General features: G+C 44.8%; 1 protein-coding gene across 1 annotated transcript in view; it reads left to right on the forward strand.

Moving 5' to 3' along the window:
* LOC124038006 (microtubule-associated serine/threonine-protein kinase 2-like) overlaps positions 1 to 27,163 on the forward strand; it is a 170,438-nt gene that overhangs the window by 86,730 nt on the left and 56,545 nt on the right. The window contains 2 exon segments of the mRNA XM_046353356.1: positions 468 to 559; positions 26,895 to 26,970. Coding sequence (XP_046209312.1) covers positions 468 to 559; positions 26,895 to 26,970 — 168 coding nt within the window.

Below are 27,163 nucleotides of genomic sequence, written 5' to 3' on the forward strand. Positions count from 1 at the left end.
GGGGACAGAGAGAGAGGAGGGACAGAAACACAGAGACTCTGGGGACAGCTGGAATGTGTGTGTGTGTGTGTGTGTGTGTGTGTGTGTGTGTGTGTGTGTGTGTGTGTGTGTGTGTGTGTGTGTGTGTGTGTGTGTGTGTGTGTGTGTGTGTGTGTGTGTGTGTGTGTGTGTGTGTGTGTGTGTGTGTGGAGCTGCTACACTGTTCCTTTAACTAGGTCTACTGTAACCCCTAATGTGCTTGAAGTGGAGAGTCTTAATAAAGCGACTTTTTCGTTGATATGCGGACACTGGAAGAGTGAATGGCTTGTTGATAGAACACATTATGGGAATAAGTGTTCATCTGGTTCCAGATGTACTGGAAATCTCCTCCCAGTTCAATTGAATGTACTGCCTCGGTGTGTGTGTGTGTTGTTGTGTTTTTAAGTTTGTGGCTCTTCTCTAAGTGTGTGTGTCTCCTTTCTCACCAGCTGTCGGACCAGCAATAGGAAGAGCCTGATTGTGACATCCAGCACCTCCCCAACACTACCCAGACCACACTCACCACTACATGGACACCCAGGTAAGACACACACACACACACACACACACACACACACACACACACACACACACACACACACACACACACACACACACACACACACACACACACACACACACACACACACACACACACACACACACACACACACACACACACACACACACCCCTCATCAAATATGGAGCTTTTATATGGAGCAGTTCATTGTAACATAAACAAACAGCATGCTGTTTCTCTCTGGGGGTTTTCAGCAGAAAAGTCTACATGTGGTCCACCAGAAATACAGCATCACATCAGTGTTTTCCGTAAGTACATATAGTAGCTAGCCAAATAGCAAAAGTAGCCAGCCAGGGAGTTCCAGAAAATATATTGCAGAACAAGCTCTATTTTAGTGGCCCGTGGCACATTCTGATGACTTGATTCCATCCAAAATACACAACTAAATGATTGAAAACATTAAAGGGATACTTCAGGACTTTTATCTGCTTCCATAGAGTCAGATTAACTCGTGGATACCATTTTTATGTCCATTGTGAAGGAAGTTAGGGGTAGTTTTGTCAATGCTAACTAGCAATGACAGAAGTCTATGGGTATCTGCTAGCAAGAGCACTCCAAGAAAACATTCACGAGTTACAAACTCTTAAAATACCGTTTTATTATACTGTAATATTGCTCTAAAAGTTGAATTTGAGGTTTTCTCCGAATCAGCTCTTACTTCGGAAAACAATCCCACAACACCCCGCGTTCAGCGTCCCACAGTGAGGAAATAAAAATCCATGTTCACTCTTCATTTTCTTGTGGGAAAAAATATGATAAACTCGTGGTTTAGTAGCATGGAGCTAGCTAGAAATTGCATTAGTATTCATCAAGATGGCCAAGCTTTGTGTGGTAGCAGGGTGTACTGTAGCAGCCCTTGCTATGCAAATGTGAGTATGTCTCTATGGCTATGCAAATTAAACACTTTGTAAAAAAGTGTAAAAAATGTATTCCACTTTGTAAAAAGCAAAAAAAACAAGTGTAATTGATTCAATTACATTTTTTATACTATGAAGATTGTAATTGTGTCAATATGTTGTGAATATTTGTGTAAAAATCCTCACAGCTGTTTTCCAAACTAAAATGGGAGGTAGATCTTGGTGCGCACCAGTTTACCATGTACAGTAGGCTACAGATGTCTCACCGTGTGAGTCATCAAAATTAAGATCTTACGTTCGGGCCTTTCCGGCAGTCTTTGTGGTTTTTATGCGGGGAGCATGAATTGTACAATTGTAATCTAACAAAAATGTTTTTAAAGTTGTAATTAGTTTATATACATCACCAACTATATAAATATCTGATAGGGTCCATTACCCGCTACCTTACCTCCCAGACAGGTCAAATTAGTTGTGGTATTGAGTAGAAAGATGACTTTACAATAAAATGACTGAAAATGTATGTATTCAGTGTATTGTTAATTGTTTTGGATATTGTCTAGGTCTAGGCCTATATGAGCAGGACTATTTACTAAGTAAGATTACCTTTTTTAAACATTAAACCTGTCTTCTCTTGAGATTAAAGTCATATTTAAAGTTTTACTGATATGAATTGCCACAAAAACTCTTTTTTTCAAATTATGAATTATATTGGCTCAGCTGCTGTGGACTCATAGGGTAAGGAAGCCAATGTGTCCTTCTGTAATTTAAACCTTTAACAGTTTGGCATGTCAATCAATCACTGTGGGTGGGATTGTCAGGGGATGGGGCAGGATGTGTGTAAATCATAGAGTTAGGGTTTCAGACCTGCCAATCAATCACTGTGGGTGGGACTTTTTTTTGGGAAGGTTGTAGATTAGTAATCTAGTCAGAATAAATATTCTAGTCTTCTCTTTGACCCCCCCCCCTCCCCGCCAGATTGTGCACCCCCACTTTTATACAATGTCAGGCACCCATGAATAGACCTACAGCTATGATTGAAGAATGAAGCAGGTGTTAAATAGGGGCTTTGCTACACAGAAAACAGTCGACTACTCCATTGTTGACACTTTCATCAAATCATACACACACACCAACATAGAAATGTAATACCTAGAAACCCCCCCCTAGTCACACCCTGACCTAAAACACCCTAGAGAACCCTGAGGCACTTTGTTTACTTTGTCTACATACTCATCTCATATGTATATACTGTACTCGATACCATCCACTGTATGCTGCTCTGTACCATCACTCATTCATATATCCTTATGGACATATTCTTTATCACCTTACACTGTGTATAAGACAGTAGTTTTGGAATTGTTAGTTAGATTACTTGTTGGTTATCACTGCATTGTCGGAACTAGAAGCACAAGCATTTCGCTACACTCGCATTAACATCTGCTAACCATGTGTATGTGACAAATAAAATTTGATTTGATTTGAGGGCTCTCTATGGTCAAGGCGTGACAGTAGTCCAGGTGCTGCAAAACTAGAGCATGTAGGACCTGCCTTGTTGATAGTGTTGTTAAAAAGGCAGAGCAGCGCTTTATTATGGACAGACTTCTCCCCATCTTAGCTAATGTATGAACATGTTTTGACCACGGCAGTGGTCACCACAACTTGCTAGATTTCCACATTATTTCTTACAAGATTTACTTGAGGTTTAGGGTTTAGTGAATGATTTGTCCCACATACAATGCTTTTAGTTTGAAATATTTAGGACTAACCTATTCCTCGCCACCCATTCTGAAATGAACTGCAGGTTTCACTCGCTGTAGTAGCTGACGTGTATAGTATTGAGTCATCTGCGTACATAGACACGCTGGCTTTACTCAATGCCAGTGGCATGTCGTTAGTCAAATTGAAGACAGTCTTAAAACAGACACTTTTCCATCAGCAGACTATGATCATCATTCTCAAAGCCGTTGTTTACTTCTAAGATCACTTTAGCACCGCCCTAAAAATCCGATTCAAATTCAACACAAACCTTCAAATAGATATGTAATGACACATTATATAAACTCTTTATAGTGTTTTATTTATATTTTAGAGGCGATAAGACGATAAATTGGACAGATTGAGTGAAAAAATGCAATTTTCCCACACAACATCTCTCCTTCTCACTATCACGCATTAGTTTCGCTTCCCCACCCGCCATTTTTAATAAGACCCGACGGGGCTCATTGCCTTCTTGAATTATGCAGAAACGGGCAGCGTTTAGGTCATGTAATTGATTCTGTTGGAAAGGGGAGAAATTGTGCTTTACAATGATATTGACATTACAGTTGATCTGGAAGTATTACGGGGTGCTAAAATAAGGGCAATTGTACGGACCAAGGCAATGTACAAAAGTGAGTGAGTTTACGTTAGGGTACACTGGCAAGTCTCAACATGGGCTTAGAATCCTAGGAAAATACTAACAAGATTACTTGTCTAGATGCGATACCATGGACATTTAACTATGTTGTATGATTTATGAATACCAAAGGGATATACAGTATATTGAACTTTATTAATTCAGGTCGACATCTTTTATAAACTAAGCTGTTCGGTCGTCAATCAAAAAGACAGTAAATAGCCAATGCGCCCTGTCTCCGTGGCTGGCTATAGGCCTATGAAACATGCAAAAGAAAACAAATGAATGTGCCACAAAACAATAATTAAGTGGCTTTCAACTCATCTTTACCACACATTACATGGGACGTGTCAATTCACTCACAGGAGACAATGAAGAAGCATCATGGTCTTCCCTCCTCCGTGAAAATACATTTGACTGCAGCCAACCACAGCACACAAAATAACACAGGTACCGAGAGGCGGGACAGACAGCAGTGTTTCGCTGTCATTGCTTGCTTTGTGACTGACAGGCGCCTGTCCTATCAATGGATCACTAGAAGATGCATATCGTTCGTTCTAGTGGGAGAAAGGCTATACTGACTTTTTCTGACTAGCAAATTGAAACTTTTAAATGAAAAGAAGCCTAGTTAATTTCTGAAGTGGAAAAAGAAGCCGGCTGACATTGAGTAGGGTGTCCAATCAAAAATGCATACTTTGATCATATGTTAATTGTGTAGATAATCCTCTGAGAAAACCAATGGTTCAAACCTTATGTCTCAATCATTATCCGTTCAAACGTTAATGGAGTTTTCACCTTTGTAGGATTAAGAATTAAGGTGACTAAGTTAAATCAATAAGAGGCCAGAGAAAAATAATGGTCAAAAATTCGGGAAATTACATTGCGTCAACTAGGCTGGATTCTGTACTAGCTACCTGACAGGCTCACTTTCCCGTTGAACTTTCATCTTTCTTCTCGAATACACAGTAAATCAAATAATATAGAGGTAAGATGGACATCGATTTAGAGACATACGGTAGTATACACTTTTCATATTCATTTGAAATTCCTCTTCTTTTTCAAAGATTTCTCACAAAAACAAGCGTATCTCTGTGAAATGTCAATGGCGCACTGATGCCATGCTTTTTATTTTCAAAGCCTTTAACATTTAATTCAGCTCGTGTCATGCTAATTTAGCTTTTTGCCACTCGCGGAAACAACTTTGAAGACGACGACCACAAAATGTCAAATGTAAAATGAAAAATTGAAAAATGAAGACGATGACCACAAAATGTAAAAAAGTTACGAGAAACCTGCACCGCTATGTCAACAGAGCTCAGTTCTTATTATCGGATGTTGCGAAATCCGACTTAAAAAAATATATAATGCTATTAATAAGTTAGTTACCTCGTTGAATGATTCAGAACAATTATAATCATATTTGTCTTGGTAAAATGTATTTTATTAACATAAGGAAGTGAAATTTAATCAGCAAAGCGTGTTTCCACGCACTCTGGGTAGAGTGGATGGACACCTTTCAATGAGTCTGTTACTGGCTGTTTAGCCTACAAAACACTGTACATACAATGATTTATCTGGGGCGGCAGGGTAGCCTAGTGGTTAGAGCGTTGGACTAGCGTTGCAAGTTAAAACCCCTGAGCTGACAAGGTACAAATCTGTCGTTCTGCCCCTGAACAGGCAGTTAACCCACTGTTCCTAGGCTGTCATTGAAAATAAGAATTTGTTCTTAACTGACTTGCCTAGTTAACCTGATGACGGGGTAGGGTTCCCTTTTGGAAACGACCCCTCCCACGTTCAGCTGGAACGGTGGCGCATGGAATGCAAAAATATTCTTAGAAATATTTAACCTCCACACATTAACAAGTCCAATAGCTCAAATGAAAGATAAACACCTTGTTCATCCAGCCAGCAAGTCAGATTTCTAAAATGTTTTACGGCGAAAACATAGCACATTTATGTCAAACCACCACCAAAGACACAGCTAATTTGAATAGCCAAGTTGAACAAAATATGCAATCAACAAACGCAGGATTCAAAGAAAAATAATTCACTAACCTTTTGAAAATCTTCATCAGATGACAGTAATAGGACATGTTACACAGTACATTTATGTTTTTTTCAATAATATGCTATTTATATCCATAAATCTCTGTTTACAATGACGCAATGTTCAAAAAATGCTACTCAAATGTCCGGAGAAATGATGATAGCTCCGGCAGATAGCGTCAGATAACAAGCAATACACATCATAAACTTTGACTAAATATACATGTTCTACATATAGATAGAAAGATACACTTCTTCTTAATGCAACCGCTGTGTTACATTTATTTTTAACGTTACAGAATTCGTTCACTAGGCTATAATATGAGACGGCGCTCACACATTAGCATTATGTCTCCTCTATGTTGGACTCCACAGAAACACAAAAATAACCACAGAAATATTCCCTTACCTTTGATGTTCTTCGATCATAAGCTGTGGAAGTAGTCATACTTACCAAAAACTGCGTTTGGTTTTCAAGTCTGTGTCTTTGGGCTATCAAACACGACAAATTCCGTCTGAAATGCAGCCAAAATTCTAGTGGATGCGCATCAAAACTTCAAAATTACATATTATATGTCGACGAAACTGGTCAAACTAAGTGCAGAATCAAGCTTTAGCATGTTCTGAACATGCAAACCAATCCTTAGCTCGAACAGACAAACAGACATCGTTTGGTCAACCCTGGAAGAAAGAGAGCTCTGGACCCGACGCGCGCATCAAAGTGCATGTATTTTCGTGTGACCAGAAGGTTTCAGCCCGCCAAAAGTGGAGGGAGCGTGCGATTCTCACAATGACAGGCCCCACTGAAAGCAGACATCGCACTGAATAGATAGAAACTATTCCCAGATCGGTAGCTGGTTGGGAAGGGTGGGGGCGAAGACGTCAAAGTTGGCCAAACTTTCATGATGACAAGAGAGAGTTTGGGAGAATGGCTGCCCTGAGAGTTCTGCTTTACATACAGACATAATTTGAACGGTTTTAGAAGCTTTAGAGTGTTTTCTATTCAATTATAATTATTATATGCATATATTAGGGGGCAGTAGTCAGCCCTATCTTTAACAGGTTTTAATAAAGGTCAAATATATTTTTTTTTTTGCATACGACCCAATTAGGAGCTGAGAATACACACTGAGCTCTGCACAGTCAGGGCCTAGTGGCTCTGCTGTTCCTGTGACATTAGAGTGTGTGTCTGTGTGGATAGAACCGGAACCACTGCATGTGGAGACAACCGTTCCATGACATGGAAAAGTGCCAACACAGCATGGATCCACCCAGCAAGTCACACATACAGAGAACACTCATACACTTTCAGTAAATAGTGTTCACTGGTTGTTTAGTCAGAGTCAACGCGTTACATACTGTAGCTCCTTCTCGCTGGGGATTGTGTACATGTCTGTGTGTGTGCTCGTGCGCTAGGGTTGTGAACGTTTTAACGTAAAAAAATTGAAACGAAATTGAGATCCTTTAATGCTAAGAAAAATCCCTAATGGATAAACAATGTTCTTTTTTTTTACACTGAATTAAAATCAAATGCTCGCCTGCTCTTAATCTTCGCTAATAATGTGAGTGTGTTCAGTCTTCAATCTGTTGCATGTTGAATATCCTAGCCTATTCATTGATGGTAGGCCCTGCTTTACTGAAGTTGTGAAATACAACATTCCATTGCGAAATACAGTTTTTGATTGTGGATAGATAGACCTAGCGCAGGGGTCTGACTCCTTTTGCCTGGTGGCCGACCTGCCTATTCTATGTCTCTCCTCTCTCTCGCAGTCCCTCGCTAACTCGCTATGAAAGATGTGAGCGTTTGTGTTCGTGGAAGTATGGCAACTAATCTGTGTCTGTTACAAAAATATTTAATTTTAGGAGTCGATTCCTACCTTTCTTTCTACTGAATGTCATGGTAAATCACGACAAACAAACTTTAACGTTTTTTTTTTTTAGGAGAGAGTGGTCTCCGCGCAAGCAGCATACAGGCAGTCAGCTCAAGATGATTTGATTGACAGTTCTGCCCCCCCTAGTGATGGACGTTAATCCCGGCTCAGATGGGGCATTCCTATACAGAAGTAAAGTAAAATGCCCATTCAGTGGCGCTTCAAAACTATCTCCAGAGAAGGTTTCATGTCGGCGTTTGAAAAGCTGTAGTGTACCGTTACAGACAAACAAACATGCCGTTGCCAAGGCGCTTTCAAGGGTACATGACTGCGGTAGATGTCACTTCACTGCCCGGCCCTAGCGGTCATGTGTAAAAAGACCATTATTCTGCATTGTGAATTGATGTGGAGTTGTATGTTTTTTTTTTCTCTGAATGTTATGATGTTTAAACGTTTAGCAAAATTGTCCATTTGTCACATCCGGAGATGTGTGCCTGTGTGTTTATCTCCGTTCAGGTGTCTCCAGCGCTGATGCAGCAGCCTAATGTAATCTGACAGGTTTAGGTGAATGCTCTGACAGTTTGCCATGCCGGCCACCACACACACACACACACACACACACACACACACACACACACACACACACACACACACACACACACACACACACCCCTCTTCCAAAGAGATAGATATAGAGAATAAGAGACAATTGGAGGAGAGATAGAGAAAGGATCTGGAGAGAGTAACAGACAGGCAGACAGGACATCACAGCACTGTCTCAACAGGAGCTGTGGCCCATGTGTTCTTATTGGTGGATTAAGTTGAGCCTGGTGACATTTAGTGAAATGCAATCACAACCAGCTCATTTCTTCAACAGGAAATAATAAAACTGTATAGGCTGTCAAGCACACACGCTCACACGCATGCACACACACGCTCACACACACACACGCTCACACACACACACACACACACACACACACACACACACACACACACACACACACACACACACACACACACACACACACACACACACACACACACACACACACACACACACACACACACACACACACACACACACACACACACACACACACACACACACACACACTTTGGGTTGCAGGACATGCTGGAGGAGAGAAGCTATGATCTTGACCTCTGGCTTCTATTGGCTTTTCTGTCATCGCTCCCTCTAGAGCACCCACACATGTGCACTCGGTGGCCAGTTTATTAGGTACACCACCCCGTTCACGAAAATGGTTCGCTCCTACACGTTGCCGGCTGTGGCTTGCTAAACTGAGCAAAAATATAAACTCAACATGCACAAACAACTTCAATGATTTCACATGACTGTGCAGTGGTGCAGCCATGGGTGGGCCTGGGAGGGCATTGATCCATCCACTTGGGAGCCAAGCCAACCCACTGGGGAGCCAAGCCCAGCTAATCATAATTTGTTTTTCCCCACAAAAGGGCTTTCTTTATTACAGACAGAAATACTTCTCAGTTTCATCACCTGTCCAAGTGGCTTGTCTCAGATGAACCTGCAGGTGAAGAAGCCGGGTGTGGAGGTCCTGGGCTTGTGTGGTCTGCGGTTGTGAGGCCAGTTGGACGTACAGTACTGCCAAACTCTCTAAAACGATGTTGGAGGTGGCTCATGGTAGAAAGATTAACATACAATCCTGTGGCAACAGCTCTGGTGGCCATTCTTGCAGTCAGCATGCCAATTGCACGCTCCCTCTAAATTTGAGACATCTGTGGTATTGTGAGGTGTGACAAAAATGCACATTTTTAGAGTGGCCTTTTATTGTCCACAGCACAAGATGCACCTGTGTAATGATCTTGATATGTCACACCTGTCAGGGGGATGGATTATATTGGCAAAGGAGAAATGCACACTAACGGGGATGAGACACATTTCTGTACAACATTTGAGAAAAATAAGCTTTTGGTGCATATGGAACATTTCTGGGATCTTTTATTGTGTGTGTGTGTGTGTCTATTTGTCAATAACAACTGGTGCGCAATGTCTGATATTATAAGGTAGTCTCGAGGTATTGCTCGCCTCGAGTGCCTCATGATAAGATGTAGACCACACTATCTACCAAGACTGTTGTCATCTATATTCTTCGTAGCCGTCTATTTACCACCACAAACCGACGCTGGTACGAAGACCACACCCAAGGCCATAAGCAAACAACAAAATGCTCATCCAGAAGCGGTGCTCCTAGTGGATGGGGACTTTAATGCAAACTTAAATCCGTTTTACCTCATTTCTACCAGCACGTCACATGTGCAACCAGAGGGGGAAAAAAACTCTAGACCACCTTTACTCTTCACACAGAGATGCGTGCAAAGCTCTCCCTTGCCCTCCATTTGGAAAATCTGACCATAATTCTATCCACTTGATTCCTGCTTACAAGCAAAAACTAAAGCAGGAAGTACCAGTGACTCTCTCAATGCAGAAGTGGTCAGATGACGCGGATGCTAAGCTACAGAACTGCTAGCACAGACTAGAATATGTTTTGGGATTCATCCAATCGCATTGAGGACTATACCACCTGAGTCACCGGCTTCATCAATTTTGTGCATCAACAACATCATCCCCACAGTGACCGTACATACATATCCCAACCAGAAGCCATGGATTACGGGCAACATCCGCACCGAGCTAAAGGCTAGAGCTGCCGCTTTCAATGAGCGGGTCACTAATCCGAACGCTTATGAGATCCCACTATGGCCTCTAGCACAGACTAGAATATGTTTTGGGATTCATCCAATCGCATTGAGGACTATACCACCTGAGTCACCGGCTTCATCAATTTTGTGCATCAACAACATCATCCCCACAGTGACAGGCAACCAGAAGCCATGGATTACGGGCAACATCCGCACCGAGCTAAAGGCTAGAGCTGCCGCTTTCAATGAGCGGGTCACTAATCCGAACGCTTATGAGATCCCACTATGGCCTCAGACGAACCATCAAACAGGCAAAGTGTCAATACAGGACTAAGATTGAATCCTACTACACTGGCTCTGACGTTCGTCGGATGTGGCAGGGCTTGCAAACTATTACGGACTACAAAGGGAAACCCAGCTGCGAGCTGCCCAGTCACGCGAGCCTACCAGATGAGCTAAATTCCTTTTATGCTTGCTTCGAGGCAAGCAACACTGCAGCATGCATGAGAGCACCAGCTGTTCCGGACTACTGTTTGATCATGCTTTCCATAGCCAATATGAATGTTGACCTGTTTAATGGTCTTGATCACAAGGCCGCGGGGCCAGACGGATTACCAAGACATGTACCCAGAGTATGTGCGGACCAACTGGCAACCCCTCCCTGACCAAGTCTGTAATACCTACATGTTTGAAGCAGATCACCATAGTCCCTGTGCCCAAGAAAGTGAACGTAACCTGCCTAAATGACTACTGGCCCGTAGCACTCGTGTCAGTAGCCAATAAGTGCTCTGGAAGGTTGGTCATGGCTCATATCAACACCTGTATACCGCCCAAACAGATCCACACATGATGCAACCTCAATCGCTCTCCACACTGCCCTTTCGCACCTGGACAAAAGGAACACCTATGTGAGTATGCTGTTCATTCACTACAGCTCAGCATTCAATACCATAGTGCCCACAAAGCTCATCCCTAAACTAAGGACCCTGGGACTAAACACCTCCCTCTGCAACTGGATCCTGGACTTCCTGACAACACCCTCAGGTGGTGAGGGTAGGCAACAACATCTGCCACGCTGATCCTCAACACGGGGGCCCCTCTATGGTGCATGCTTTGTCCCCTCCTGTACTCCCTGTTCACCCACGACTGCGTGGCCAAGCAGGAGTCCAACACCATCGTTAAGTTTGCTGACGACACAACAGTGGTAGGCCTGATCACCGACAACAATGAGACAGCCTATAGGGAGGAGGTCAGAGACCTGACAGTGTGGTGCCAGGACAACATCCTCTCCCTCTACGTGAGCAAGACAAAGAAAACGATTGTGGACTACAGGAAAATGAGGGCCGAAAACGCCCCCATTCACATCAACGGGGCTGTAGTGGAGCAAGTCGAGAGTTTCAAGTTCCTTGGTGTCCACATCATCAGGAAACTATAATGGTCCACACACACCAAGACAGTTGTGAAGAGGGCATGACAACACTTTTTCCCCTCAGGAGACTGAAAAGATTTGGCATGGGTCCTCAGATCCTCAAAAGGTTATACAGCTGCACCATTGAAAGCATCCTGACAGGTTGCATCACCGACTGTTATGTTAACTGCTCGGCATCCGACCGTAAGGTGCTACAGAGGGTAGTGTGTATAGTCCGGTACATCACTTGGGCCAAGCTTCCTGCCATCCAGGACCTATATACTGGGCGGTGTCAGAGGAAGGCCCAAAAAATTGTCAAAGTCTCCACTCACCCAAGTCATAGATTGTTCTCTCTGCTACCGCACAGCAAATGGTACCGGAGTGCCAAGTCTATGATCAAAAGGCTCCTTCACAGCTTCTACCTCCAAGCCATAAGACTACTGAACAATTAATCAAATAGCCACCTGGACTATTTGCATGGACTCTTATTTGTTTATTTAATATAACTTTTAACTTCATAGGAACTTGACTCTGTACCGGTACCCGTTGTAATAGCCTCTCTACCTTTATTTTATTGTTGCTCTTAAAATATTTTTTTCATATATATATATATATTTTCTTAACACTTATTTTTCTTAACTGCATTGTTGGTTAAGGGCTTATAAGTAAGCATTTTGCGCTAAAGTCTACAGTTGTAATCGGCGCATGTGACAAATAATAAAGCACATTTTTACTCCTGAACTTATTTAGACTTGCCATAACAAACGGTTTGAATACTTATTGACTCAAGACACTTCAGCTTTTCCTTTTGTATTCCTTTGGGCGAGAGAGCTCCTCTTCCTACTGCTGGATTTGTGGCTTCTGGGCACTGGCATGTCATGGGCAGCATTCATAAACAACACCGTTATCTCTGTCTCTCTCTCTTTTATCTCTGCCCTTCAGCCGACTGACTGTCTCTGCCCAGAAAGATGCTGTTGTGTTACTGTGGCAACAGACCTAGTACCACCCTGTCTGTGCCCCATCTGGCGTCCTCTCTGCCAACCCAGCCGTGTGCCACTGCAATCTGGGAAAACATGAACCGCTAACTAACTACAACACCATTAAGATAATGATCAACAAGTTTGCATCTGTTCCCCAAGTTCAGTTATACCTCACTTATACAAGTAACTTTGCATTTGAGAGATATTAGTAAGATACTGCAATTAGTCAAATATGGCCAGAGACCATTTTTTAATAGCTTAAGGCTTCAAAAGTGTGATGGATTTATGGTGTTAGTTTGTGCTGCTGCTGTGAAATCATTTGTCTCCTGACGGCTATAAAGACATAGTTGTGCTCCTGCTGTTGGTGAGGCTAGCAGAGTTGTAAAGCAACTGAGCGTTCTGATACCTTATAACTCTGTGTGGGGGAGAGGGCTTCTGACTCATAGAGATGAATTAGCACACTCCTCTACTGCAGAGTGGGACTTTCAACTGCTCACTGTCTGATTTCCCCATGGTAACCCATATCTAAGAGAGCCACTCACTTCCAATGAGAGTTGCAGCCCTGTCAATCATCCAAAAAAACAAACAGTTAATGTTCACTTCTGTCTGTCTACACACCGACCTACTGGATTGTGCTTCCCGTCTGCACTCCCTCGGTTAGTTCCTATTGCTGATAGTCAGTCAGTCATTCAGTCAGTCAGTGTTAACTCCATCTGATTCTCCCTCAGCTCGAGCAGCATATAGAGTTAAGAGTTTAAATCATCTCTCTGCTTTAGACGTTTCTTACCTAATTACTTAATACTAATGAAATGGAGGACTTTTTAAATATATAAATGACTTGGATTAAATAGACTCTCTCTCTCTCCCCCTCGCTCTCTCTCATAACCACATTATTTATCTCCCCCTCCCTTGACATCTCCTTTCCCTCTTGCTGTATCTCTCCTCCCTCTCTCTCAACTCAACTTATTTCAAAGGGTGTTTATTAGCATGGGAAACAGTATGTTTACATTGTTAAAGCAAATGTCTCTCTCTCTCTCTCATTCGGTGGTGATCGTGAATTTCCCCAGAGATTCTGCTGGGATAAAATGGGGTCCCACGCTGAAAAAGTTTGAATGCCACTGAGATGGAGGGATGTGTGTTAGTGATGCTCCGGTTGACTCATAACCCGCAGCCCCTGTGGTTGTATCCGCGGAGCGGATAGGTTTGGATTAATTAAATATTTTGTGGCGGATGGGTTGAATAAAGAGAAACAATACTTAAAAAAATCTACGAATGTATAATCGTTGTGCAATTTATATAGGCTACATTGAGGTTTTTCATTCCTTATTTTAGGCTATCTGGTATAAGTGCATAAGCCTAAGCTTCAGGGCTTAACTGTATGCGCCAAATATTGCTTTTGGGAACTGGCAGAAAACGTTCACGTCAATCCACGGAGGTAAAAAGGACATTGTCTAAGTTGAACTCAACAAGAGAAACGCTGCGAAAGAAGAGTTGAAAAATAAAGAGACGGGAGGGCCAGAAAAGTAATGTTTGGAAAAGATTTGGTCAAGTAGTAAAAGCGGATGATAGCAGTGCCGGCCTTGTTATGTGTGATGATTGTGAGGCGCTATCCAAATTTGACAGACACGAGGCCTTTGACATGTCAAGGGAACTGTAGCCTACTGTTTAGATGGGTTAAATCAAAACTGAAATCTGGACACTGACTGTAGGTCCATAACCTCTCACATAGCCTTAATAATAACTCCTGTAGAATGAATCACTTGTTGCAGTAAAATGAAATACCAAAAGTATGGAAAATTTGGACTTGGGAACAGGAGTGGAGAAATAGGATTGAATTCTTTCTGCATCTTGAGAGAATGCAATGTTCATTGTCTGCAGAGGTGCTGTCTTCATCATTAAAGTGTGACAACGTGACTATGATTATTTATTTATCGAATAATTACGTACTAAGTTTAATTATTACTCGATTAAATGAATCATGTAACTCACTAGGAATTTGGGCCACCACTGGAAAAGTTTATTTAATGAGTTGCCGTTTCCTGAATTAACTCAAGAATATAGCATCATACCAGTCATCAATCAATAATTTCTTCATATCAGTCTCATTCTGAATGTCGTTGACCTTGTACATCTGCACGAACCCTAACACAAGTGATGAATCAGCAATACACAAATTGTCTTAATTAATTATTTACTAACTAACTAAATAATCACATAGAAATACATAAACACACACACACACACGCTATAAGTTATTGATTACTAAAATAATGCATATGACAGGTCCCTAGTGGACTAACCTGATATGACAGCTTGTTACACAATGGAAAGGGGTAGGGAAAGATCAAGAGCGGGAGAGACAAAACGAGTGGACTTATCATACATACATTTGGAAACTACGCTCACCGTAAATTTTAATATTTAGCACCCTAGTTCCCATCTACGGGGAGTAGTTCCCATCTACAGGGAGTAGTTCTCATCTACGGGGAGTAGTTCCCACCACGGGGAGTAGTTCCCATCACGGGGAGTAGTTCCCACCACGGGGAGTAGTTCCCATCTACGGGAAGTAGTTCCCATCTACGGGGAGTAGTTCCCATCTACGGGGAGTAGTTCCCATCTACGGGGAGTAGTTCCCACCACGGGGAGTAGTTCCCATCACGGGGAGTAGTTCCCACCACGGGGAGTAGTTCCCATCTACGGGGAGTAGTTCCCATCTACGGGGAGTAGTTCCCATCTACTGGGAGTAGTTCCCATCTACGGGGAGTAATTCCCATCTACGGGGAGTAGTTCTCATCTACGGGGAGTAGTTCCCATCTACGGGGAGTAGTTCCCATCTACGGGGAGTAGTTCCCATCTACGGGGAGTAGTTCCCATCTACGGGGAGTAGTTCCCAGCTACGGGGAGTAGTTCCCATCTACGGGGAGTAGTTCCCAGCTACGGGGAGTAGTTCCCATCTACGGGGAGTAGTTCCCATCTACGGGAAGTAGTTCCCATCTACGGGGAGTAGTTCCCATCTACGGGGAGTAGTTCCCATCTACGGGGAGTAGTTCCCACCACGGGGAGTAGTTCCCATCTACGGGGAGTAGTTCCCACCATGGGGAGTAGTTCCCACCACGGGGAGTAGTTCCCATCTACGGGGAGTAGTTCCCATCTACGGGGAGTAGTTCCCATCTACAGGGAGTAGTTCCCATCTACGGGGAGTAGTTCCCACCACGGGGAGTAGTTCCCATCTACAGGGAGTAGTTCCCATCTACGGTGAGTAGTTCCCATCTACGGGGAGTAGTTCCCATCTACGGGGAGTAGTTCCCATCTACGGGGAGTAGTTCCCATCTACGGGGAGTAGTTCCCATCTGAGGGGAGTAGTTCCCATCTACTGGGAGTAGTTCGATATAAGTCTCGGGATGTCCACCAGAAGTCACAATGTCCTTCTTAGTTGTAGGCTTCTTTTGTTCTGGAGTGTTCTTAGAATGGATACATCAGGGGTGTATCACACGTGGTGAGAGGGAACTGTTCTTCCCTCCCGTCTTGGTCAATTGTCCTAGACTACTTACTTCACAATACCCAGTTGCAGACTGGGAATGTTTGGCCTATTCCTTTTAGTCCTTTTAAGCACTCTGGCCTGAGTAGCGTAGCTACTGTCACCGATTCCCCCGGTACTGCTGCTCATTCCGTGCACCAGTTCCGGAGGTCTATGTCACCGGCCTCTTAGGCGTTCATGAACTGTCTCATTACGCAAACTTGATTCCAATTCCCCTGATTAGTAATTGTATATATGTGTCCTCTGTTCACCATTGTCTTGTCAGTTATTGTTCCCATGTCCATTGATCTTGTGAGTAGATGTGCTTTTTGTTTCGGCTTTCGTGCTGCGTGTGTGGTGTACTCGTTATTACGGGTCTCGTCCCGTGTATTGTTGAGCATTTGTTATTATGTGTCTCGCCCCATGTAGTGTATTGTGAGTCATGTGTATTTTACCTCGCTCTTTTGTTTGGGTTTACATCCCTGTGTTTTTGTATACATGTTTGTTTTGGGCTTCGTCCCCGTGCCTTTTCATGGCATATTGTATATTTTTGGCGGAGGATTAAACCCCCCCTTTTACAAATTCCTGCACCTGTCTCCAATAATTTAAACAACGTGACAGCTACTGACTGGCACAAGTTTTGCAAGAAAACTAATTTAGAAGTCAAAAATCACATTGTTATCTTTTCACAAGTAATTTCATATTTAATCATATGTTTTACAACATTTAGATGTAAATCTGATATATACATTGTGAAATCTCTTAAAGTTACAATGTTTCCGTAATAACGTCTTTCGGATCATTTGAATGACATCACAAAATAGACATTCATTTCCCATATTTCATCTGTCATCATTCCCAACATTATTTATGTTAGAAATATTGTTTCAGTGTCCATTGTTTGATGTTGAAGTTCTGGCGGCACCGTCTGTCTGTGTAACACAGCAGACATTCCATTCTACCAAACTGATGAGCCAAAGGGAGAGTTTCTGCAAGGTATTTGTCATGTTTTGTCATTGATTATCATGTCTTGTCTCTGTGCTTCCCTTCTATTCGTTTCCCTCTGCTGGTCTTATTAGGTTCTTTCACTCTTTCTATCCCTCTCTCTCCCCCTCCCTCTCTCCCTCTCTCGCTCTCTCTCTCTATCGTTCCGTTCCTGCTCCCAGCTGTTCCTCATTCTCCTAACTACCTCATTTACTCTTTTCACACCTGTCCCCTATTTTGCCCTCTGATTAGAGTCCCTATTTCTCCCTCTGTTTTCCGCTTCTGTCCTTGTCGGATCCTTGTTTGATGTTCGCAGTTCTGTGTCCTTGTTCAGCCCTGTCGTGTTTTTACCTTCTTCAGATGCTGCGTGTGAGCAGGTGTCAATGTCAGCTACGGCCGGTGCCTTCCTGAAGCGAACTGCAGTCTGTGGTCGCGTCTCCAGTCGTTCCTCTCTACTGACGAGTGGATTTCAGTTTTCCTGTTTTTGCATTTACCTAGATAATATCCAGGATTATCGCTTTTGTTTAAAACTGAAATAAAGACTGTTTCCGTTAAGTCGCTTTTGGGTCCTCATTCACCTGCATAACAGAAGGATCCGACCAAGAATGGACCCAGCGACTACGGATTCTCACAACACTGCCGTCGAGATCCAGGGAGCAATGCTCGGCAGACACGAGCAGGAATTGTCTGCTGCTCGTCATGCCGTTGAGACCCTGGCCGCTCAGGTTTCCGACCTCTCAGGACAGTTTCAGAGTCTTCGTCTCGTGCCACCAGCTGCTTCCTGGTCTTCCGAGTCTCCGGAACCTAGGGTTAATAACCCACCATGTTACTCTGGGCAGCCCACTGAGTGCCGCTCCTTTCTCACCCAGTGTGATATTGTGTTCTCTCTCCAACCCAACACATACTCAAGAGAGAGAGCTCGGATCGCTTACGTCATATCACTCCTTACTGGTCGGGCTCGGGAGTGGGGCACAGCTATCTGGGAGGCAAGGGCTGAGTGTTCTAACGATTATCTGAACTTTAAAGAGGAGATGATACGGGTTTTTGATCGTTCAGTTTTTGGTAAGGAGGCTTCCAGGGCCCTGGCTTCCCTATGTCAAGGTGATCGATCCATAACGGATTACTCTATAGAGTTTCGCACTCTTGCTGCCTCCAGTGACTGGAACGAGCCGGCGTTGCTTGCTCGTTTTCTGGAGGATCTCCACGCTGAGGTTAAAGATGAGATTCTCTCCCGGGAGGTTCCCTCCAGCGTGGACTCTTTGATTGCACTCGCCATCCGCATAGAACGACGGGTAGATCTTCGTCACCGAGCTCGTGGAAGAGAGCTCGCGTTAACGGTGTTCCCCCTCTCCGCATCTCAACCATCTCCTCCCTCCGGCTCAGAGACTGAGCCCATGCAGCTGGGAGGTATTCGCATCTCGACTAAGGAGAGGGAACGGAGGATCACCAACCGCCTTTGCCTCTATTGCGGTTCTGCTGGACATTTTGTCATTTCATGTCCAGTATAAGCCAGAGCTCATCAGTAAGCGGATGGCTACTGGTGAGCGCTACTACTCAGGTCTCTCCATCAAGATCCTGTACTACCTTGTCGGTCCATCTACGCTGGACCGGTTCGGCTGCTTCCTGCAGTGCCTTGATAGACTCTGGGGCTGAGGGTTGTTTTATGGACGAAGCATGGGCTCGGAAACATGACATTCCTCTCAGACAGTTAGGGAAGCCCACGCCCATGTTCGCCTTAGATGGTAGTCTTCTCCCCAGTATCAGATGTGAGACACTACCTTTAACCCTCACAGTATCTGGTAACCACAGTGAGACCATTTCCTTTTTGATTTTTCGTTCACCTTTTACACCTGTTGTTTTGGGTCATCCCTGGCTAGTATGTCATAATCCTTCTATTAATTGGTCTAGTAATTCTATCCTATCCTGGAACGTTTCTTGTCATGTGAAGTGTTTAATGTCTGCTATCCCTCCTGTTTCTTCTGTCCCCTCTTCTCAGGAGGAACCTGGTGATTTGACAGGAGCGCCGGAGGAATATCATGATCTGCGCACGGTCTTCAGTCGGTCCAGAGCCAACTCCCTTCCTCCTCACCGGTCGTATGATTGTTGTATTGATCTCCTTCCGGGGACCACTCCCCCTCGGGGTAGACTATACTCTCTGTCAGCTCCCGAACGTAAGGCTCTCGAGGATTATCTGTCTGTTTCTCTCGACGCCGGTACCGTGGTGCCTTCTTCCTCTCCCGCCGGAGCGGGGGTTTTTTTTGTTAAGAAGAAGGACGGTACTCTGCGCCCCTGCGTGGATTATCGAGGGCTGAATGACATAACGGTTAAGAATCGTTATCCGCTTCCCCTTATGTCGTCAGCCTTCGAGATTCTGCAGGGAGCCAGGTTCTTTACTAAGTTGGATCTTCGTAACGCTTACCATCTCGTGCGCATCAGAGAGGGGGACGAGTGGAAAACGGCGTTTAACACTCCGTTAGGGCATTTTGAATACCGGGTTCTGCCGTTCGGTCTCGCTAATGCTCCAGCTGTCTTTCAGGCATTAGTTAATGATGTACTGAGAGACATGCTGAACATCTTTGTTTTCGTTTACCTTGACGATATCCTGATTTTTTTCTCCGTCACTCGAGATTCATGTTCAGCACGTTCGATGTGTACTCCAGCGCCTTTTAGAGAATTGTCTCTACGTGAAGGCTGAGAAGTGCGCCTTTCATGTCTCCTCTGTCACATTTCTCGGTTCTGTTATTTCCGCTGAAGGCATTCAGATGGATCCCGCTAAGGTCCAGGCTGTCAGCGATTGGCCCGTTCCTAAGTCACGTGTCGAGTTGCAGCGCTTTCTCGGTTTCGCTAATTTCTATCGGCGTTTCATTCGTAATTTCGGTCAAGTGGCTACCCCTCTCACAGCTCTTACTTCTGTCAAGACGTGCTTTAAGTGGTCCGGTTCCGCCCAGGGAGCTTTTGATCTCCTCAAGAAGCGTTTTACATCCGCTTCTATCCTTGTTACTCCTGACGTCACTAAACAATTCATTGTCGAGGTTGACGCTTCAGAGGTGCGCGTGGGAGCCATTCTGTCCCAGCGCTTCCATTCGGACGATAAGGTCCATCCTTGCGCTTATTTTTCTCATCGCCTGTCGCCATCGGAACGCAACTATGATGTGGGTAACCGCGAACTGCTCGCCATCCGCTTAGCCCTAGGCGAATGGCGACAGTGGTTGGAGGGGGCGACCGTCCCTTTTGTCGTTTGGACTGACCATAAGAACCTTGAGTACATCCGTTCTGCCAAACGACTCAATGCACGTCAAGCTCGTTGGGCGTTGTTTTTCGCTCGTTTCGAGTTCGTGATTTCAAATCGCCCGGGAAATAAGAACACCAAGCCTGATGCCTTATCCCGTCTCTTTAGTTCTTCTGTGGCTTCTACCGACCCCGAGGGGATTCTCCCTGAAGGGCGTGTTGTCGGGTTGACTGTCTGGGGAATTGAGAGACAGGTAAAGTAAGTACTCACACTGCGTCGCTGCGCGCTTGTCCTAGTAACCTTCTTTTCGTTCCTGTCTCTACTCGTCTGGCTGTTCTTCAGTGGGCTCACTCTGCCAAGTTAGCTGGCCACCCCGGCGTTCGGGGTACGCTTGCTTCTATTCGCCAGCGGTTTTGGTGGCCTACTCAGGAGCGTGACATGCGCCGTTTCGTGGCTGCTTGTTCGGACTGCGCACAGACTAAGTCAGGTAACTCTCCTCCTGCCGGTCGTCTCAGGCCGCTTCCCATTCCTTCTCGACCATGGTCTCACATCGCCTTAGACTTTATTACCGGTCTGCCTTCGTCTGCGGGGAAGACTGTGATTCTTACGGTTGTCGATAGGTTCTCTAAGGCGGCACATTTCATTCCCCTCGCTAAGCTTCCTTCCGGTAAGGAGACGGCACAAATCATCATTGAGAATGTGTTCAGAATTCATGGCCTCCCGTTAGACGCCGTTTCAGACAGAGGCCCGCAATTCACGTCACAGTTTTGGAGGGAGTTCTGTCGTTTGATTGGTGCTTCCGTCAGTCTCTCTTCCGGTTTTCATCCCCAGTCTAACGGTCAAGCAGAAAGGACCAATCAGACGATTGGTCGCATATTACGCAGCCTTTCTTTTCGTAACCCTGCGTCTTGGGCAGAACAGCTCCCCTGGGCAGAATACGCTCACAACTCGCTTCCTTCGTCTGCTACCGGGCTATCTCCGTTTCAGAGTAGTCTTGGGTACCAGCCTCCTCTGTTCTCATCCCAGCTCGCCGAGTCCAGCGTTCCCTCCGCTCAGGCTTTTGTCCAACGTTGTGAGCGCACCTGGAGGAGGGTCAGGTCTGCACTTTGCCGTTACAGGGCGCAGACTGTGAGAGCCGCCAATAAACGTAGGATTAAGAGTCCTAGGTATTGTCGCGGTCAGAGAGTGTGGCTTTCCACTCGTAACCTTCCCCTTACGACAGCTTCTCGCAAGTTGACTCCGCGGTTCATTGGTCCATTCCGTGTCTCTCAGGTCGTCAATCCTGTCGCTGTGCGACTGCTTCTTCCGCGACATCTTCGTCGTGCCCACCCTGTCTTCCATGTCTCCTGTGTCAAGCCCTTTCTTCGCGCCCCCGTTCGTCTCCCCCCCCCCCCGTCCTTGTCGAGGGCGCTCCTATTTACAAGGTACGGAAGATCATGGACATGCGTTCTCGGGGACGTGGTCACCAGTACTTAGTGGATTGGGAGGGTTACGGTCCTGAGGAGAGGAGTTGGGTTCCATCTCGGGACGTGCTGGACCGTTCGTTGATTGATGATTTCCTCCGTTGCCGCCAGGGTCCCTCCTCGAGTGCGCCAGGAGGCGCTCGGTGAGTGGGGGGGGTACTGTCATGTTTTGTCATTGATTATCATGTCTTGTCTCTGTGCTTCCCTTCTATTTGTTTCCCTCTGCTGGTCTTATTAGGTTATTTCCCTCTTTCTATCCCTCTCTCTCCCCCTCCCTCTCTCCCTCTCTCGCTCTCTCTCTCTATCGTTCCTGCTCCCAGCTGTTCCTCATTCTCCTAACTACCTCATTTACTCTTTTCACACCTGTCCCCTATTTTGCCCTCTGATTAGAGTCCCTATTTCTCCCTGTTTTCCGCTTCTGTCCTTGTCGGATCCTTGTTTGATGTTCGCAGTTCTGTGTCCTTGTTCCGCCCTGTCGTGTTTTTACCTTCTTCAGATGCTGCGTGTGAGCAGGTGTCAATGTCAGCTACGGCCGGTGCCTTCCTGAAGCGACCTGCAGTCTGTGGTCGCGTCTCCAGTCGTTCCTCTCTACTGACGAGTGGATTTCAGTTTTCCTGTTTTTGCATTTACCTAGATAATATCCAGGATTATCGCTTTTGTTTAAAACTGAAATAAAGACTCTGTTTCCGTTAAGTCGCTTTTGGGTCCTCATTCACCTGCATAACAGTATTTAAGACCGGTCATTAAGTCATAAAACCGGCCCAACTCCATCCCTCTCATGACAGAAGCGTCATAAAAGCTGATCGTATTTCTACCACATAAAATATGCATCGAAGCCGAACTGAAACACGTTGGGTCATTTTTACAGCTTTCTTTTTCTTTACCACCAGTCAAACTGATGTCATTTGGACATTTTGCATAGATAATCTTTCCCTTTTCTTTGTTGAGTTATTGTATTTTCTCTCCAGTCTCCGCGAAGACGTCTGCATGAGTGTGTTTGTTTATGTGGGAGGTAAAATGGGTCACTCTCACTGCTATAGCTAGCTGTCTGTCTGCATACATCTCTTCTTTCATGAGTGGCAACCCAATTAACATGACTGCAGGGGTGTAGAACGAGGATAGGGTTTCTCCCATCAGGGAAACACATAGAGTTGAGGAGGTTTTTAATGCTGAAATTCCCATAGGGCTCTCTAACAACTCTCATATCTCACACCATGGGCTCTCAAGTGCAAATGGAATAATACACCTCTGAATCGCTTTTAACCTTGACACACACACACGCACACACACACACACACACACACACTGTGTCTTTGTTTCCCTGAAGTAAACTACAGTATCTCTCCTCACCATAATGTAATGTCATTCTCTGCCTGTGTGTATCACCCTGTGTGTCTGTGAATGCGACTTCATTTGAATAATGGTTCCCGCTCTCAGTGAGGTGTGTATCTATTCACCTAGCCCCCTGCCTGCTTGTATGCACTGTATCTATGCGGCGAAACACAGTGCAGAGTGATTGAGCTCATGCCTCTAAGCCTCCTAATAGCCCCTCTGAGGCCCCAAGCCCATTTAAAAACAGCTTTCACTGACAGGCCCCAGCCTTAACACACTGCACAGTGTTACGCACTCCAAGTTCCAGGACACACATACACACCACATACTATATACACACACAAAGACACACTCACTCATACACACACACACACGCAAGAGGAGCCAAGTGTTTCCTACTCCGGCAGATAGACAGGGAATTAATTAATAATTCATTCACATTTAAAGGCCCAGAGCAGTCAAACTTTCCTGTGTTTTGTATGATATTGTACATCCACTAATGAAATTAACACTGTTAAAGTGTGCAAAAAAAATGTGATCAGTGTTATTTCCTGATAGTTGCTTGTTGAAAGTGCAATCTACACAGGACCTTCTAAGGGAGTTCAGGCTTGCCTGATGACATCACCAGGTGGTAACTTGGTCAATAAACCAATAACAAAGATAACCAAATACCAAATACCAAACCAAATAACAAAGCTCCAATCTCTGCCAATAACAGCTATTTTCCTCTCCCCACTCAGACCACTCCCAGACAGTCCTAGCAAAATTCTTGCTTGAGAAAGCTTTTTAGCTACAAAAAACTATTTTGGCCAAATTTTATGGAAAACTGTTACAGTAAGGTTTTTATTTTTTATTTAACTAGGCAAGTCAGTTAAGAACACATTCTTATTTACAATACCGACCTACACTGGCCAATCCCGGACGATGCTGGGTCAATTGTGCGCTGCCCTATGGGACTCCCAATAACGGCCGGATGTGATGCAGCCTGGATTCGAACCAGGTACTGCAGTGACGCCTCTTGCACTGAGATGCAGTGCCTTAGACCAAGGTACTTAATTGTAACCCAGAATGATTTGATATGGATATAAAAACAGCAGTATTGGGCCTTTAAAGGATCTGTTCTGGCGAAAATACATAATTGATGCAGGAGGGAGGGAGGTGGGGACCAACCCCCAGCACCCCGTCTGCTATGCTTCACCACCCAGTGAGGGGTGAGAGCAGCGCCCCACATGTCTCACCCCCTCCCCATCTCCCCTGTCCCACTCCTCAGATTGATTGGGATGATTTATGTGAAGCGAATTTGGCTTTTCCATGTTGAGCAATTTGTTACGTCACACCCCGGATTTTCTCTATGTTGAGCTGTTGGGTACCCACAATGTAGGCTAATTAGCTGACAGACATTGAGGGTTCTATATATATATACCCGAACTCCAGATCGTTTAATCAACCCTGCTCTCTTTTACGCTTTCATTCTTACTCCCCCCCTCTCTCCACCCCCTCTCTCTCCATCCCCTCTCTCCCCCTCTATCTCCATCCCCCTCTCTCCCCCCCTCTCCATCCCCTCTCTCTCCATCCCCTCTCTCTCCATCCCCACTCTCTCCATCCCCTCTCTCTCCATCCCCACTCTCCACTGTCTGTACTGCTGTATGATTTAGTCTATATTGAGACAGTAGATGTTAAGTTCTGTCTGTAGAGTAGCTTGTTGGTGTCCATCTTCTTTCTCTCATGGTCTGTAAATGCTTTATTCCTCTCATTCATCTCATTGCGCTCTGATTGTGCTGCTTGTTGCCGAGAAGAACCAGACGATTAGCAGCCCATTGATCAAACACCCCTTTCATCCGGATCCTCCCCGCCTCTCCTCTTGTCCTCTCCTTACGGCGTCTGTCCCTGGCTAAATTAGAACACTCCATCAAGAGCTTTGTGATCTCTGAAATACCCTTTCCTGTCGGAAAGGAGGAAGACGAAGGGATGAGGAGGAGAGGAGGCGTGATGGGGGGACGTATTTGCTGTTTAGTGTATGCTGAAGGAGGAGTTGGAGGGTATACTGTATGTAGGCCCTATACAGCACACACACACAGGGATGACAGAACAATAGTTTTCAGTAACCCTTCACATGCCAATAAAGGTTGAGGGTTTTCATCTGACCTGTGTGATTGTGGTGTTGGGTTATTTTTGCTGTCACCAATGTGGTTATTCGGAGAAAGGAATATTATCTAGGGTAACCTCAACCCGAGCCTCTTGGCCCTCACACCCCTACGGGAGGGCAGCTCCTGCTCAGTACAGTCCAAGCTCTTCTCAGTCCTTGCACCCCAATGGTGCAAGGTATTTTCTGACATAAGTATTTGATACATTAGAAAAGCAGAACTTATACAGTGGGGAGAACAAGTATTGATACACTGCCGATTTTGCAGGTTTTCCTACTTACAAAGCATGTAGAGGTCTGTAATTTATTTTTTAAATATTTTTTTTCACCATCCCAACCGTGAAGCATGGAGATGGACACATCATTCTTTGAAAAGGGGACAGCTTTTTTGAAAAGGGGACAGGACGACTGCACCGTATTGAGGGGAGGTTGGATGGGGCCATGTATCGTGAGATCTTGGCCAACAGCCTCCTTCCATCAGTAAGAGCATTGAAGATGGGTCGTGGCTGGGTCTTCCAGCATGACAACAACCCAAAACACACAGCCAGGGCAACTAAGGAGTGGCTCCGTAAGAAGCATCTCACGGTCCTGCAGTGGCCTAGCCAGTCTCCCGACCTGAACCCAATAGAAAATCATTGGAGGGAGCTGAAAGTCCGTATTGCCCAGTGACAGCCCCGAAACCTGAAGGATCTGGAGAAGGTCTGTATGGAGGAGTGGGCCAAAATCCCTGCTGCAGTGTGTGCAAACCTGGGCAAGAACTACAGGAAACGTATGACCTCTGTAATTTCAAACAAAGGTTTCTGTACCAAATATTAAGTTCTGCTTTTCTGATGTATCAAATAATTATGTCATGCAATAAAACGCAAATAAATTACTTAAAAATCATACAATGTGATTTTCTGAATTTTAGTTTTAGATTCCGTCTCTCACAGTTGAAGTGTACCTATGGTAACAATTACAGACCTCTACATGCTTTGCAAGTAGGAAAACCTGCAAAATTGGCAGTGTATCAATACTTGTTCTGAACCAACACTTGCACTTGACACCCCCCCCTTCCAGCTCTGACTTTGCTGATAGCCACTTTATTGAGGAAAAGTGTACTTACTATGCCTGTGATATGTGATTGTCCCACCTAGCAATCTTATTAAGAGCGTCTACTACTGTAAATGACTCAAATGTTAAGGCTAATCTATTGCGTAGTTTCACTACCTCTTATTACACACAATTCACTGACATGCCTATGTAGGGGGATCTTATGTTCTTTCTCTCCCCTGGGAATAACTTACTAACTAAGTTGAGAATCTGGCTTTTGTTTATTTTTATGCCGTGCTTAATTCTTCTCTCTTTTCTGCTTCTCTCTCCCTCTCTTTCTCTGTCTCTCCCAGGGAGCAGCCCTCTGGACAGCCCCAGAAACTTCTCCCCCAACACGGCAGCACACTTCTCCTTCGTTCCAGCTCGCAGGTGAGCCAGGGGGTCAAGGGGCAGGGTTTCCGTTTCGGAAAATGTGGTACCGGGCAATGTGACAAATTTACCGGACCCATATGCATTGAGTACGTAACCCGTAAGGTTGTCCAGCCACGGTGCTCAAAATGTCAGAAATCACATTTAGATTATGGTAATTAATCTAAACAAAACATTCAAGTCGTGTAATGAG

The sequence above is a fragment of the Oncorhynchus gorbuscha genome, linkage group LG06 (assembly GCF_021184085.1).
Source record: "Oncorhynchus gorbuscha isolate QuinsamMale2020 ecotype Even-year linkage group LG06, OgorEven_v1.0, whole genome shotgun sequence".
NCBI classification, from domain to species: Eukaryota; Metazoa; Chordata; class Actinopteri; order Salmoniformes; family Salmonidae; genus Oncorhynchus; species Oncorhynchus gorbuscha.